Source organism: Tamandua tetradactyla, chromosome X (genome assembly GCF_023851605.1).
Source record: "Tamandua tetradactyla isolate mTamTet1 chromosome X, mTamTet1.pri, whole genome shotgun sequence".
NCBI lineage: Eukaryota > Metazoa > Chordata > Mammalia > Pilosa > Myrmecophagidae > Tamandua > Tamandua tetradactyla.
Genome location: NC_135353.1, coordinates 2,465,827 through 2,482,386, shown reverse-complemented (window position 1 = coordinate 2,482,386; position 16,560 = coordinate 2,465,827). Strand labels below are relative to the sequence as shown.

Below are 16,560 nucleotides of genomic sequence, written 5' to 3'. Positions count from 1 at the left end.
GTTTTGTCTCAAGCTAGAAGCTCTGAACTTAAAAAAATAAAGGTCTCAATATTGTCAGTAACACTCCAAAAATAAGGTAAAAATATTTTCATATATAATGCTTAGAGGTCTCCAAAGCATGCAAAATGTTTTCACATTTCTTCTTCCACCTCAATGACTGGTCCAGAGCAGAAGTCATTACAATGAAAGGTATACACAGCTTTCAAAAACTCAGTAGTTGTCTACCTGAGGCTGGCACCAACAGGACACACTACCTCACATGCACATTCCAGAGCATCGAATCTGCTTATGAACACACAAACCATCTTCAAGACAAAAAAAGGAAATCAACCCAGGTGCTTGGTGGTGGAGGTGATGGCTAGAAGGTTCTTCTCAAATGTAGGGTTCTTAAAGTGTAATTTTACTTTAGAATCACTGCCTTTTATTATAAAGCAACTGGGCTTGATTTCATTCTCAAAGCTCATTCAACAAAATTTCCCAATTGTTTTAAGAGCTGTGTGGAATGAGAATTATGAAAAATTCTGTCTCAAAATTCCTAGCTGTCCTACAGATTTGGTTACACCAAAGGTCAAATTATGGCTCTTGTTTCATAAAGTACACTGGATCTTCTTCACAAAAATGCTACAAAAGACTTTGTCCCTAAATGGTGGCATTATAACAGACTTCTGGACTTTATTATAACAAAACTTGCACATAGGTGAAGTTTTCAAAAGGAAACAGTAAAGGGAATTACAATATATACTTATCAAAGCTTTCTTTGAAAAGAAATCATTATTGGAAACCAATTCTGATTCATTTGAATCTGCCAAACTGGAGTGAATATAATTTAAATCTAACTGCCAGTAATAGTTATATTCCCTAATACAAGTATACAATGACATCAACTCCTAAAAAGTAAGGTACAGAGATGTGACTTTTCCAGACTCTACGTAATCGATTTCATAAGCAAGGCATAACTGATGTTCTTCTTGTAGGAGAAAGAAGTGGAATTTAACCATCCAGTCTTCAGTAAAGCTTGAACATGGCCATGAAAATGAGACATGGCCATCTATGTAGATACATTTAACGAACTATTATACAAAATGTGGGTAATACCACTGCCATGGTAAAGATATTTTCCAAGGATGTTATTGCTATCCAAAGGGCCAGCCTGACAATATACTGTCACTATGCATGTTTGCTCTTAACCACATACTGGACAACAGCACCTATTAACTTACCTGCCTTCTGTATTCGTCAACTGGATTATAAACTGTCCATCCATCCACATTAAACTTTTCTTCATTTAAAAAGGCAAATAATGGCTAGAAGAGACAAAGAAAATAATTTAAAATTTAGTGTGAAGGAACTAACAGTCTACTAATAGTATATCCTATGATTTTTCACTAAATAAATTTCACCTGATTTGCCGACCATGCAATCACAACCCAAACCAAGACTTTAACAAACAGCAGCAGAAGATTCAGACCACACCTACACTAACCTCTATCTTGTATTAGTTCCTGAAACCTCAAATTTCTATGGCTACAAACATCTCTTTCAGTAGTTCTTTTAAATGGTGTTCCATAAGAATCACATTTCCAGATCCCAAAATTTCGATTTTAAACAACATTAGCGATAGATCAGGTAAAAGCCACTTAAAAAAAAAAAAAGAAAGAAAGAAAGAAAATTTTGGAATGGTTCTTAAGTAGCATGATAGTTTTAAAGGAACAATGACATGTTTACTTAAAAATTGACAGGACAAAAAATAAAAGTAAAAAAAATAGGCAGGACATTAAGGAAAGCTTTTAATTAACTATTCTCGGTGATTTTTGAATCAGTGCTTTGCTCTCTGTGAAAGGACAGGGCTCAGACCTCTCATTTCTTTTCTTCTCTATCTTTGCTCACTCCTGAGGTGATACTGATGAATTTTATAGTTTCAAAAACCACCCATACCCAAGTGACTCCTAAATATTTATGTTCCTGGATCTTGTTCTGAACTCCAGACTTGGTTATCCAGGTGATTAATGTACAAATCTATCAGGCCGTCTAGTAGGCATCTTGAGAATATTAACATTAACACATCCAAAGCCTAACTCTTGGTTCTGCTTACCACCCCTGCTGCTCCCATAGGTTCCCCCATTTAAGCAAATGATCACCCCATCCTTCTAGTTGGTTAAGCCACAAGTTTTGGAGTTGTCCTCATCATCTCATTGTTGCCACCCATCAAGCTGTCATCACCTTGCACCTGGATTATCACAAGAATCTCCTACTTGTTAATTGTTGGACCCTCCCTGTCCCCTCCCTCTAGAAGGTGGGCTCCATGGAGGCAGACACCTGGTTTATATCCCCAGCAACTAGAACAGTGCCTGGCCCACAGAAGGCAGAACACCTATTTGCTGACGGAAAATGTTAAGCCCACACATTTCCTCTAGATGCACTGGTCTTCTTCTAGCTCTCCTCCTCTCCACTCAGTTTCCTTTGGTTCTGACCTGCCACTCTGGAGAGTAGTCTTTCCTCCCCTAGACAATAAAGGACTTCTGGAAAAGCAAAACACAGCAGCAGTTTTTTGTATTTGAATGGCAAGAGGTTTAAGGTGCAAACTGATCAAGAACATGTTCTCTAGACTGTCTTCTAGACACAAACATAATCTATGGAACAAATCGGGTCAGTACCTGGCAAAGGAAAAGGTCTTGATTTTCAGCATGGCTTTTGTTTGTTTTTACCTTTGCCAGGTACTGACCAGTGTAGGAGCAGATGTTCAAAGTGATCCAGCACCAACAGCATGCCTAGAGATGGCCACAGATTCTGTTTGTGGATAAGGAAGTGCATCAAACACAGTACTATTTTCACTAGAAGTCCCTCTACTTCTGAGTTAAACTTTGGTTTTAAGGAATCACTTATTTTATTTAGGCATCATGAGCCACTCTTTTCAGCTAGGGACTGCTGGCAACCCTCCTGAAATCCAAGTTCCCAAAAACCAGTCAAGGGTGAGCCTCCTTGCCAAGGAGGGCAGTCTCAGGCCTGCTACATTCACTCTTTTCTAAACATTTATTTTATATCTCAAGTGACTATTACGTAGTTGCATGACTTAGTGGGCAGTGTAGTTTCGCAGCCTTTTAAAAACAATGACTAAAATGGCTAAATTAAAGGCCCAGATAAAACTTGTCTTTCCAGAAAAGTCATTATGTGGATTAATGCTGTCAGAGTCCTTGGACTTGCTGGCAATATTTTCAATGTAACAACACTTCCCAATCACTAATATAAAAGTAGTTCCTTTTTTGCGTCAAAAGCTCTCTCATACTCAGCATCAAGGGATTGAGAAAAACCCTAAAATGAGCTGAGATTTACCATAAAGGGATTGAGAAAACCTTCTCGATCAAAAGGGGGAAGAGTGAAATGAAACAAAGTGTCAATGGCTGAGAGATTCCAAACGGAGTCAAGAGGTTATCCTGGAGGTTATTCTTATGCGTTAAGTAGATATCACCTTGTTATTCAAGATGTAATGGAGAGACTGGAGGGAACTGCCTGAAAATGTAGAGCTGTGTTCCAGTAGCCATGTTTCTTGAGGATTATTGAATAATGATGTGACTGTGTGATTGTGAAAACCTTGTGTCTGATGCTCCTTTTATCTACCTTGTCAACAAACGAGTAGAACATATGGAATAAAAATAAATATTAGGGGAAACAAATGCTAAAATAAATTTAGTTTGACATGCTAGTGATCAATGAAAGCGAGGGGTAAGGGGTATGGTAGGTATAATCTTTTTTTTTTCTTTCCTGTGTTCATTTTATTTCTTTTTCTGAATTAATGCAAATGTTCTAAGAAATGATGAATATGTAACTAAGAGATGATATTGTGAATTACTGATTATATATGTTGATGTTTTATTTGGTTTGTTAATTTTTTAAATTAATAAATAAATTTAAAAAAACAAAAACAAAAAAATAAGGAATGGGGGAACAAATGTTAAAATAAATTTAGTTTGAAATGCTAGTGATAAATGAAAGTGAGGGGTTAGGGGTATGGTATATATAACCTTTTTTTCTGTTATTATTTCTTTTTCTGTTGTCTTTTTATTTCTTTTTCTGAATTGATGCAAATGTTCTAAGAAATGATGACTATGCAACTATGTGATGATGTTGAGAATTACTGAATATATATGTAGAATGGAATTATAAAAAAAGCTCTCGGGCGGGCCGCGGTGGCTCAGCGGGCAAGAGTGCTTGCCTGCCATGCCGGAGGACCTCGGTTCGATTCCCGGCCCCAGCCCATGTAAAACAAACAAACAAACAAACAAAATATAATAAAAATAAGAAAATGTTTAAAGATGTTTCCCTTTCTTCCTTCCTTCTATCCTTCCTTCCTTCTCTGTCTTTCTTAAAAAAAAAAAAAAAAAAAAAAAAGCTCTCTCATATCTTTTATTAAAGTCACTGATAAAAATAAATTTACATTATCATCAAAATAGGAAAGTTATGTAGATATAACTCAAACCAAAATTATTTCCATAATTTCCTTAATATTTTTAACTACAAACACAAGCAACATTAAAGAAATCTTTTCATTAACATGATGATGAGACAATGTCCCCATGTTAGTTATATATCAGGTGACCTGTCTCATGAGATCGCTTCTACAATGACACTGCCCATTCTGAATGACAGAGTACTTAGCTCAATTTAAGCAAACACTCTAAAAGAACCAACGTCGATAATTTCTTAAGTTGAGTGTACTGGGACTTACTTTCCAGATATTTTAATTTTATCTGATGTTTTAAGGAAAACAAGAGAAGAAAGCAAGAATTTTGATTTCTAAACTTTCAATAAAGTAACATAAAGGTGAGTTACTACACATACACACAAATACCCTAAGCATGAAAGCAAGGATAAGAAAACCCTCTCATATGTAGCTCATTATAAAAAGTGCAAAATTTCCCACAAGTTCTAACTGTTATTTCCTAATTAAAGCTTGGTCCTAATTAAAGCTCCTGTCTGAAAATTGTTAAACCCTCAAGTTAATGGGTTACATGACCTGACGTTTTTAACTGTCATTTCTCTTCTCTTCCAGAAAATACATTTTTTAACCCTTTAAGTTTTTTAAGACTTTATTAGTGGGTTGACATTATCAACAATTATTCCTGAATATAACCTTGGTCAATTTCGACCCTTTATTTGGAAAATGGAACTGATTGAGATAACTAGTTCTAGAGTATTTTCTGGTATAATGATGAAGCAGGGAGTCTTTTTTATTCTCTGGGTAATAATAAAGTCTACTCCATTAATCTATCCAAGCATCAATTTCACTTCACTGAATATGAAAAAGCACAAGAATCATTCAGCCTCGATATAGCAAAGCATTAGAACATAAAGGTATTTTGCCAAATATTAGCTTTTCAGTTGATGCTTCAGTAAGTCCCTACATCGCTTTCTTCTACAACACAGACTTTAACCAGAGCTGAACTGCAGAATCTTGGAGGGATGGTGGTGGTGGTGTTTTTTTCTAGGTGCCAATCAATGCCTGTGCCTTCCACTATCCTACCGATCAAAATTTCTAGGAGGAGATTGCTCTGGTCCTAGAAAGGCCATGTAGAATCTATTAGAACCCTTAGGAATCTAACCTAAGGGTTCTATGTGGTCAAGCTCTCTAGGGTGCAATTTTCCTTAAAAATTTTTCTTTTTACTTATTTAAAAATAATTATAGATTCCCAGAAATTTGCAAAGAAATGTACAGAAAGGTCCCATGCACCCAATGCAAACATCTTACAAAACTACAGTACAATACCAAAGCCAGAAAACTATCATCAGACAATCTGCACTCTCAATGCTAACCCCTGGCTCCCTCAAGTGAGCTCGTATTCCTTTATTTTGCTCTATATCAGTATTTGGGATTTCATCGATTCAGATTCGGACTAAAATCAAGAGACACCATGCAAATTATATAGCTGATAAGGGTTTAATATCCAGAATATATAAAGAACTCCTACAACTCAAAGACAAACCAATTTTTAAAAATAGGTAAAGGACTTGAATAGACATTTCTCTAAGGAAGATATACAAATGGCCAATAAACACATGAAAAGATGCTCAACATCATTAATCATTAGGGAAATGCAAATCAAAACCACAACATAACTGTTGAGCTGTGTTCCAGTAGCCTTGATTCTTGAAGACGACTGTATAATGGCACAGCTTTTACAATGTGTGTGATTGTGAAAACCTTGTGTCTGATGCTCCTTTTATCCAGAGTATGGACAGATGAGTTAAAAAAAAAAGATAAAAATAATAAATAATAGGGGGGATAAGGGGTAAAATAAATTGGGTAGATTCAAATACTAGTGGTCAATGAGAGGGAGGGGTAAGGGGTATGGAATACATGAGTTTTTTCTTTTAATTTCTTTTTCTGGAGTGAGACAAAGGTTCTAAAAATGATCACGGTGATGAATACACAACTATGTGATGATATCGTGAGCCACTGATTGTACACCATGCATGGACTCTATGTGTGTGAAGATTTCTCAATAAAAATATTTTCTAAAAACCACAATGAGATACAATGTCACAATGTTGGTTATTATTAAACATGGAAAATAACAAATATTGGTAGGGATGTAGAGAACTTGGAAGCCTCATACATTGCTAGTGGGAGTGTAAAATAGTACAGCCACTGAGGAAAACGGGTTGGCAGGTCCTTGAAAAGTTAAATTAGAATAACCAAATGACCAGACAACCCCACTTCTAGGTATATATACCCCAAAGAATTGAAAGCAGGGACTCAAACAGATATTTGTACACCAATGTCCATAGCAGCATTATTCACAATAGCCAAAAGGTGGAAATAACCCAGGTGTCCATCAAATGATGAATGGATAAACAAAACGTGGTTTGTACTTATAATGGAATATTTCTCAGCCATAAAAAGGAATGAAGCTTTGATACATTTGATACATGGATGAACCTTGAAAACATTAAGTTCACTGAAAGAAGCTAGACACAAAAGGACAAATATCGTATGATCTCACTTATATAAAATAGATAGAATATGCAAACTCAATAGAGACAGAAAGTAGAGTACAGGTTACCAGGGTTGGGGGTGGGGACAGGGAATGGGAATGAGTGCTTAACTGGTATGGAGTTTCTGTTTGGGTGATGGAAAAGTTTTGGTAACGGATGGCGGTGAGGACTACACAACATTATGAATTTAACTAATGCCACTGAATTTTATATTTAAAAATGATTAAAATGGCAAATTTTATGCTAAATCTATCTTACTACAACACAACTTTTAAAAAGAGAAAGCTACCATTCCTCAAGGCTTAAGAACACCAATCATATGCATTTCTTTTACAGGATTAAAATTAATACAACCTAACATTTGAAAAATGTTAAAGGACAAAGTTGAGATGATTTCACACTATGCACACAAGCTTTGATAAAGGGAATATAACTTATCATTTTAATTTAGCTATGCTTAGCACTGTCATGTCCCGTGGGGGAGGTTCAAAATGACAACAGATCTTAGCTATCCCTTAATTTGCCATTATATTAAAATGGTACCTATATAAAGATCCACTGAGTTGCCTAAAACCTCTTGAGTGGTTTTATTCTCATGTAACAGAATCTATAAATGTGGAGCAATTCCCTGAGTCTTCTCCTGTGAGGAAGGAGGGCTGCGTGCCACTGACTTAGGATTCCTGGATCTGCAAGGACTTCAACTCATGTCTCAGAACTAGATGCTAGAGATTCAGATTCCTAAAGGTCAAGTCTCATTCAAAAGGGAGCCAGTTAAGGAAGAAAATTATTTTCATATTACTCTGGGGGAATCAACTGCTCTACAGTAAGTTTACAACACAGGGGCACTGATGGCACCCACTTCGTCATGGTGCCCAGCCTCAGCCCATATACCACCTGCGATCTTTAGGAAGATCAGATGCATCTTATGGAACAAAGGCACCTAAGTGGCCGAACACCTAACCTGAAAAACTCAGGGAGCCACTAACTGCTTCTTTTCTGATAGATTTTTGTAATGTTTGAACGGGAACTTATGCGAACATTTAAAAAATCTGATCTGTGAATTAAAGACATTCACCTTTTTCAAAGCTGCCACCTGCCATTTAAGGGTGCAGCAAGGTAAAACTACCTTATTTTCATCTTTCTGAATACACTTAAGGAAGAAGAAAAAAATACTTTTATATCAAGTTGGAGGAAAAAAGCCTACACGTTTTAAGGAAGAACCACAGGAGGTACTGAAATTTGGCAAAATTTAAAATTCTAAATATCATGTTAATGCTAGACAGTGTTTTCAGTTTTAAATATTTTACATGACTTGACAGTGTATTAACTCATAGAACTGTGTCAAAATGAACTGAATCCCAAAACCCTGACAAAATCTTTGAAGGTCAAAAGAGTCAGTGCATAAGTAACCATTTATACTTTGGTTTATGTAAATAATTCCTCCTAAACTGAGTTCTACCATTTACTAAATCTGTACTCCTCGGTAAATTGCTTAATATTCCTGGGTCTCAAATGCCATCATATATAAATAAATATATTTATTCATTCAGGAAAAGATCACAAAGTACATTTGAAGTCATTCTGGAAAAAAGACTATTCTTTACTCCTTGCCCACCATCATATTTTTTAAGCTGATATTTCTAAGGTTCATGTTGCCCCTCTTCTCACTCCAATCCCCTCTCCAGGCAACTCTAGCCACAGCTGTGACACTGCTACTGATCATATCCAGGCCTACCAAATACCCCTCTCCTGGGGGCAGTGGGCCAGCCTCCACCCTCACCTGCCTCCAGGATGCCTCTACCTGTCCCACAGACACTTCCTAGGCAGCAGACCCAAAATAGAGCTGGCCACCCTGCCCCAGGCCCTCCTGTATGCCATTCCCCATCCGAGCCACTGGCCCCACTGCTGGCCTTGGTTATCCAAGTGGATCCTTTCCTATCATCCTGCCCCATCCTCATACCCACACTAGGGTTAGGTCACCTAATTCTACTGAATTTGCCTTCTGGTTCTTTCTCAAGTCCATTCTCTCCTGCGCCCTTCCATCATGCCATTTCAGCCACTCATCATCACATACCTTAGTGATGAACATCCCCAGAAATGGTTTCCTTCCCTACTCCCGCTCCCTCCATCCTTTCTGCAAACAGAATCATGTTACCTTCTGCCTAATCCCTTTAACAGCTCCCCTCATCTTCAGATAAAAAGTGAACCGCCTTGATGGAGCAGGTAAGGCTCTACAAGCTTTGGCACCAGCGTTTCCTCTAGTGCCACCTGTGCTGGTTTGAAAGGATGTATGTACCCTAGAAAAGTCGTGTTTTAATCCTAATCCCATTTTGTAAAAGCAGCCGTTTCTTCTAATTCCTATTCAGTATTGTATGTTTGAAACTGTAATTAGATCATCTCCCTGGAGATGTCATATAATCAAGAGTGGTTGTTAGACTGGGTTAGGTGGAGACATGTCTCCACCCATTTGGGTGATTAGTTTATTGGAATCCTGTAAAAAGAGGAAACATTTTGAAGAAAAGAAGAGATTCAGAGAGAGCAGAACAACACAGCCACGAGAAGCAGAGTCTACCAGCCAGTGACTTTTGGAGATGAAGTAGGAAAATGCCTCCCAGTTTGCTGGAGAAGAAGTTAGCAGATGACACTGTGTTTGCCATGTGCCCTTCCAGGTGAGAGAGAAACCATGAATTTCATTGGATGCCTTAGATTGGACATTTCTACAGACTTGCTTTAACTGGGACATTTTCTCAGCCTTAGAAGTGTAAACGAGCAACTTATTAAATTCCCCTTTTTAAAAGCCATTCTGTTTCTGGTATATTGCATTCCGGCAGCTAGCAAACTAGAACACCACCTCTCACCTACCCCCACAGGAACTTGGCTCCCACATGCGGTTCAGGTGCATTTTGTCCTCTTTTGCATTTGCACATTCTCTTCTTTCAGTTTGGTGCGTCCTTCCTGCCTAGCTAATGTTCCTACTCCTTTTTTAGGATTCACCACTTCTGGGATCTCTTCCTTGACACCAGACCCCTTCCTTGATGCTTCCCTGATGTCCTGTGTGCCACTGTATGGTATGCATGTGTTTGTCCATATCTAAGCAAACTGTACTCCTTGGGGACAGGGAGTGGGTGTCAGCACTGGGTCATCGGGCTTAGCCATAACATAGGCACTCTGTAAATGCTGCTGAGCCAAAACAAGGAGGAAAGGAATGAAAAAGAAGAGGAACAAGAGTGGACTTGTTCTGCTAGGCATCAGAACATCTTATAAGGCCTCAAGAGTTAAATGAGAACCTTGGTGGATTTTTTTGGGGGGTGGTGGTGGTGCAAGAGTAGCTCAGTGGTAGAATTCTCGCCTGCCATGTGGGAGTCCCAAGTTCAATTCCCAGACCCTGCACCTGCCCCCCACCACCAAAAAAAAGAGAGCATTGGTGGTACACAGATACAGCGATTGATGCAAGAAGAGAAAGGTTCAGAAATAAAGTCAAGTGGGCAGAGGAATTCAGTATGAGATAGGAGGTGGCATTTCAAATCAGTGGATTATACATTAAGCGGTATTACAACAGGGCAAGAAGAATTGGAACTGCTTTATATACTTAATCTCTGAATAAATTTCAAATTGATCAAGGATTTAAATTTTAAAAAAGAAACCGAACTACTAGAGGAACATGGGGTAATTCTTTTATAACTCTAAGTGGGGAAGACCTTCCTCACTAGGACATTAAACCCAGAAGCTATAAAGTAAGTGTCAGAAAAGACCGAGACTGCACTCCTTAGCAAGGCCTGCTTGCAGGGCTGACCCTTGCTGGTGTCCGGGAACTTGGATTTCAAGAGGGTTCTTAACAATCCCTAGCTGGTAAGAGTGGCTCACTGTGCCTAAATTGCTTGTATAAACAACATGATTTATACGGAACACCTGCTTTTCTTCTGGAAGTCTGAAATTCTGGGGTGTGCTAGGCAGTGGGTACCCACATAACCAGACCCCAATACAAGCCCTGGGCACTGAGTCTCTCCTGGTAGATGACACTTCACATGTGCTGTCACAACTCACTACTGGAGGAAGAAACAGTGGGACTCCACTGGGAGAGCACCCTTGGAAGCCTGTGCTTGGTTTCCTCTGGACTGTGCCCCACCCTGATATATGTCCTGTGAGTCATTCTAGAAAATTATCAGACATGAGGGTGGTCTTAGGGACCCAAACACAAAGATTGGGATAGTCTACCAAATCAATATTTTTCAGAATTCTGCATTCCAAAGGCCACCATAAAGTAATGCTGAAAGATATATGGGAAAAATATTTGGTACTCATATTTCAAGCCAATATAATCATTATATAAAGAGTTTCTACAACTGACAAGAAAAAGACCAAAATCCCCAAAGAAAAATGAGCAGATGATACAGCAAATGCAGAAATAGGAATACAAACAGCTCAAACCAAAAGATATTCAATTTCACTCAAATAGAATAAACGCACAAAATAAAACTATAAAACATTTACTTTCTGGCAAAAAAACAAAAAGGCTGAAAACATACTACATTGGTGTGGGAGACAGAATAATGGCCTCCCAAAGATGCCTGGAACTGTGAATGTCACCTTACATGGCAAAGGGGAATCAAAGCATCAGGTGGAACTAAGGTTGCTAACAGCTGACCTTAAAATAGGAAGAGAATCCTCGATTATCCAGGTGGGCCCAGTGTCATCACAAGGGTCCTTATATGGAAGGGGACTACAGAAGAGACAGATGGAACGTGATGAGGGAAGCAAAGTCAGAGTGACTCCATGTGAGAAGGACATGACCTGCTGTTGCTGGCTTTGAAAATGGAAGAGGGGGCTACAAGCCAAAGATTGCAGGCAGCCTCTAGAAGCTGGAAGGGGCAATGAAACAAAATTTGCCCTGGAGCCTCCAGCAGGAATGCAGCCCTGCTGACACCTTGATTTTAGTCCAGCGAGACCTAGTTTGGATTTCTGGTCTCCAGAATGGTGAGAGAATAAATTTTTGTGGTTTTAAAAGCCGTTAAATGTGTGGTGATGTGTTACAACAGCCCTAGGAAAATAATACAGATGGAGAAGATGTATGGAACAGGCACGCTCACACACTACATGTAGAAGTGAAAACTGGCACATATTCTACCAAGGGGAATTTGGAAGTAATGGTAATTCTATTTCTGAGAATTTATCATACGGATATAACCAAACACATATGAAACACAATATCATTCACTGCATTTTACAGAATGGCAAAAGATTGGAAACTGTCTGAATATCTGTTATTAGAGGACCGAATAATTATGGTACAGTCAACATGCTGTCAGTCATAAAGAGAATAAAGAAACCCATTCATTGGGCCCTGTTTCTCAGGGAAGGGAAAAAAAAGCAAGGTAAGAAACAGCATATATAGTATGCTGTCATTAGGGTCAAGGAGGAGGAAACAAATACAAACAGACCAGTTGCCTATGTAGGCAGACACCACCTCTGGGTGGATAAGTAATAGAGTGAAACCTTTGGTTGTCTGTGGGGAGGGGAATGGGGTGGCTGAAACATGCTGGGAAGGAGATATTTTACTCTATACCCCTTTACACTTCCTGAATTTTCAATCATGGGTACATACTACCTATCTGAAAATTAAAAAGGAAATGGTTATTGAATAAATGTTCTTTCTCATTGATGCTTGGATGCTACTGGTTTCTGCTTACTCCCTCTATTTATGTTAATAGATTCACTCCTCAAATATATACTCAGGGCCTTCTTTGAGCAATGTAGTAAACAGGGACAAAGGTGAGGAAGACACGGCCACTGTCTTTAAAGGAGTTAGAAAGCCTCCAAAGGAGAGACAAGGAGAATACAGCTGTTGATTGTCTAAGAGGAAAGCGGCAAGTGCCATGAGAGGTACAGAGGATACCGAGTTCACATCACTTTGGGCCTGGAGGGATGTTAATGGCATCTGTCCTAGTTTGCAAGCTGCTGGAATGCAATATATCAGAAACAGAATGGCTTTTAAAAACGGGAATTTAATCAGTTGCTAGTTTACAGTTTCAAGGCTGAGAAAATGTCCCAATTAAAGCAAATCTATATAAATGTCCAATCTAAGGCATCCAGGGAAAGATCCCTTGGTTCAAGAAGGCCAATGAAGTTCAGGGTTTCTCTCTCAAGTGAGAAGGCACATGGCAAACACAGCCAGCTTTTCTCTCTCATCTGGAAAGGCACATGGTGAACACGGTCAGGGTTCTTCTCTCATCTGGAAGGGTACATGGCGAACACGGCATCATCTGCTAGCTTCTTCTCCTGCCTTCCTGCCTCTTGAAGCTCCCCAGGAGGCATTTTCCTTCTTCATCTCCAAAGGTGGCTGGCTGGTAGACTCTACTTCTCGTGGGTATGTCTTTCTGCTCTGCTCTCTCTGAATCTCCCTTTCTCCAAAATATTTCCTCTTTTATAGGACTTCAGAAACTAATCAAGACCCACCCAAATGGGTGGAGACATGTCATCACCTAATTCAGCTTAACAACCGCTCTTGATTGCATCACATCTCCAGGGAGATGATTGCATTAGTTTCAAACATACAGTATTGAATAGGGATTATTCTGCCTTTATGAAATGTGATTTTGATTAAAACATGGCTTTTCTAGAGGGAATACATCCTTTCAAACCAGCACAGTATCTAATGAGATCCTCTAGATATCAACAAAAAGGCACAAATGGTTCCAAAACTCAGGGACCATGTGGCTGTCAACAAACACCTTGGTCTTGCTGCCAGAATGTAGGAGAGGTAGAAAACAATGGAGACTGCTGAGAGGCGGGGCCACACTGACAGAGATGGAGAAACTGCTGGATTTAGTAAATGTGAAGGAAAATGGATGGCTTTGATTTCAAGTGTGAATGAGGAGGAGGAGACCATTAAGAGAAACTGAGGTGGGGGGGCGGTGCAAGGGTAGTTCAGTGGTAGAATTTTTGCCTACCATGAGGGAGACCTGGGTTCAATTCCTGGTTCACGCACTTCCCAAAACACAAACAAACACGGAAAAAAACCAAACAATTCAACAAATGGTGCTGCAACAATGGGATACTCACAGGGAAAAATAAAGAATTGTGAATCTGCCATACAGCATACAAAAAAAAAAAAAAGGAAAAACTGGGGGCACAAGAGGAGTAAGTTTCGGGGAAAGATGAGAGACTCATTTTAAACAAGAGTTTAGGTGTTAGTAGAAGGTATATAGCAGCTAAGGGGATACGAGAGGCTGCAGATTTGGAAGTCTTGCTCAAATAGGCAGTGCTGGTAGACACAAGAGTGAAAAAAACTGCTAAAGGAACAGTGTTGAGTAAGAAGGCGGGAGGACATAATTGTACAGAAAACCCACATTTAGAAGGCAGCTGAAAGAAGAGCCAGAAAAGGAGAATTAAAAGGACTGGGCGATTGAGATCTTGGAAGCAACAGAGAAAGTTAAGTTTCAAAAAAAGAGGTAAAGGTGTCTGGAAATATGATGGTCTAGATGCTGTAATTGAGACTTCTACAGAATAAAACAGAAACATTTTACAAAATGCAGTAACAAGCTGGCTAGAGGGGAATACTCAAAAGCCAAAAATGAACTGCAAACAGGAACACGAAGAAGCAAGAGGAACACGTGGGCTTTCTTGCCCAGGGCAACCTCAGCTGGAAGAATGCAGGGGAAATAACTACCTGGGGACCCCAAGAAAAATTATTGTCTAGATTACTGATGCTGAAGGCAAGGGAGGAAAACAGTTCCTTCTCCTCTGAGGACACCAGCCACATTGGATTAAGGGCCCGCCCAACTCCAACGCCAGCATGACCCCATCTCAACTTAACTAATTCCATCTGCAACGACCCTATTTCTAAATGGCATCACATTCTAAGGACTCAGGGGTGAGGACTTCAACAGGTCTTTCTGGGGGACGAAACTCAACCCTCAACAGTCATCGTGATGGAGCTGGACTAAGAATCCATGCACTGTGTTTCTCTTGTCAGTGGCTGCTATGAGCTGTAACCCGGCCTCGGGGTTCATTATTCTAGCTCTCCTTCCCTTAGGTGAGTTAATTCATGAACGCAAGCCCTGCACTACACAATACAAGAGAACTGAAGAGAATGCAATGCCTAAATTGACTTAAAATATGTTTTATTCTATATATAATCCTCTTGTCTAAAAGAGTAGCTTTCAAACTTTTTTGACCGTGACCAACAGGAAGCAACACTTTATACTGTGACCCCCGTACACCACAAATATACACATGCACGCACGCACATACACAAAAACACATACCTGAGAGATGTTCCATGAACTTCCATACTTAGCTTGTTACCTACGATGCTCATTATATTTTCTATTCTAGTCCAATTAAAAATGCTGGTTGCAACCTAGTGAATTGATTTTATGACACATTAATAGCTTGGGACCTACAGTTTACAAAACTCTCGCCTAAAATTTATATTACCTCTGATTACCCACATCTGTGTAAGTAATGAGCAAATAATAACAGAAATCAATGAAAGAAGAACTTTGTCCTTGAATGCACCACCCCGAAAATCATACTTTTTATTTTTCTGTAGCACTATCTGGCTCTGTTCTTTTGTACATAAGTTTGGTTTCTGCCTTTTAAAAAAAAAAATCGTATTAGAAGAATTGCCACATTTCTTATCATAAAAATTTATCATTTACTTAGAACTAATAGTGAGTTTCGAGCAGTTTATGAGGCTTCGGTACAATTTCTAGTGTTTGAAAAGCTAAGAAAAAATAAAACAAAAACATAAATGTGTTAGCTGAAATATAAAATGTTATCTAAAAATTTTTCGCATCTTAATGGATTGAAATAATATAGAAAAAATCAAGGTAATGATTTGGGCTCAGCTCTGGGCTGCCCAATTGCCCAAGTGGTGGGTAAAGTTCAACTGGCAGTTGAAGTCCTGACTTGAATACCCTGAGCAGTGAAAATACTAATGCGGATGGTCTGAAGCCAAAAACCCACTCATAGTCTATTCAATCCACGGCTGGATTTGGAACCCAGCTCCCTGGGCTGCCAGACACCATTTCATGGTTACAACAGCAAGTTTAATTCTGACTTCACATGACAATTAAAAAAAAAATCACAGAAATCATCTGTAGCTGATTTTACAGTTTCAATAACATTAACAAAGTGATATTTTCAAGCAGGGGTCCTTTGTACTGTTCAAGTCAATCAGGCTTAGAGTCCACTTGCAGGAAATCCCTTTCTGGCATGCTCTCACATTCCCCACTGTGGCAGTTTGAAAACTTTTCTCCCCCTCCTGTCTCAGAGGAATAATAATCTCTTCTCCTTTCCAAAACTGCCCTACAAACTGGGTGTGATCCCATCCCCCTCTGCCTTCTCCAGACCCTGATCCAGAAACTACCTCTTCAACTTCTCGCCTTTTCACTTTCTTTCCCTGCAGATGCTTTCCCCCTTGTCCACGAATATATTTGACTTAATCTAATTCAGAGAAAAAAAATTCCCCTGACCTGGTTACTGCCCCTGTTTTTTTTAAAATCATTTACTCTCACTTTAACCCCCTGCAAACCGGCTTCTGTCCCCTCCACTGTGAGATCATTTTCC

The 16,560-nt window shown here is 39.2% G+C and overlaps 1 protein-coding gene across 6 annotated transcripts in view; it reads right to left on the bottom strand.

Moving 5' to 3' along the window:
• MTM1 (myotubularin 1) overlaps positions 1–16,560 on the bottom strand; it is a 111,103-nt gene that overhangs the window by 48,107 nt on the left and 46,436 nt on the right. For all 6 annotated transcript variants that reach the window (XM_077145179.1, XM_077145176.1, XM_077145178.1 and 3 more), the window contains one exon: positions 1,221–1,304. In XM_077145179.1, the coding sequence (XP_077001294.1) occupies positions 1,221–1,304 (84 nt within the window). The remainder of the gene's footprint in view (positions 1–1,220; positions 1,305–16,560) is intronic.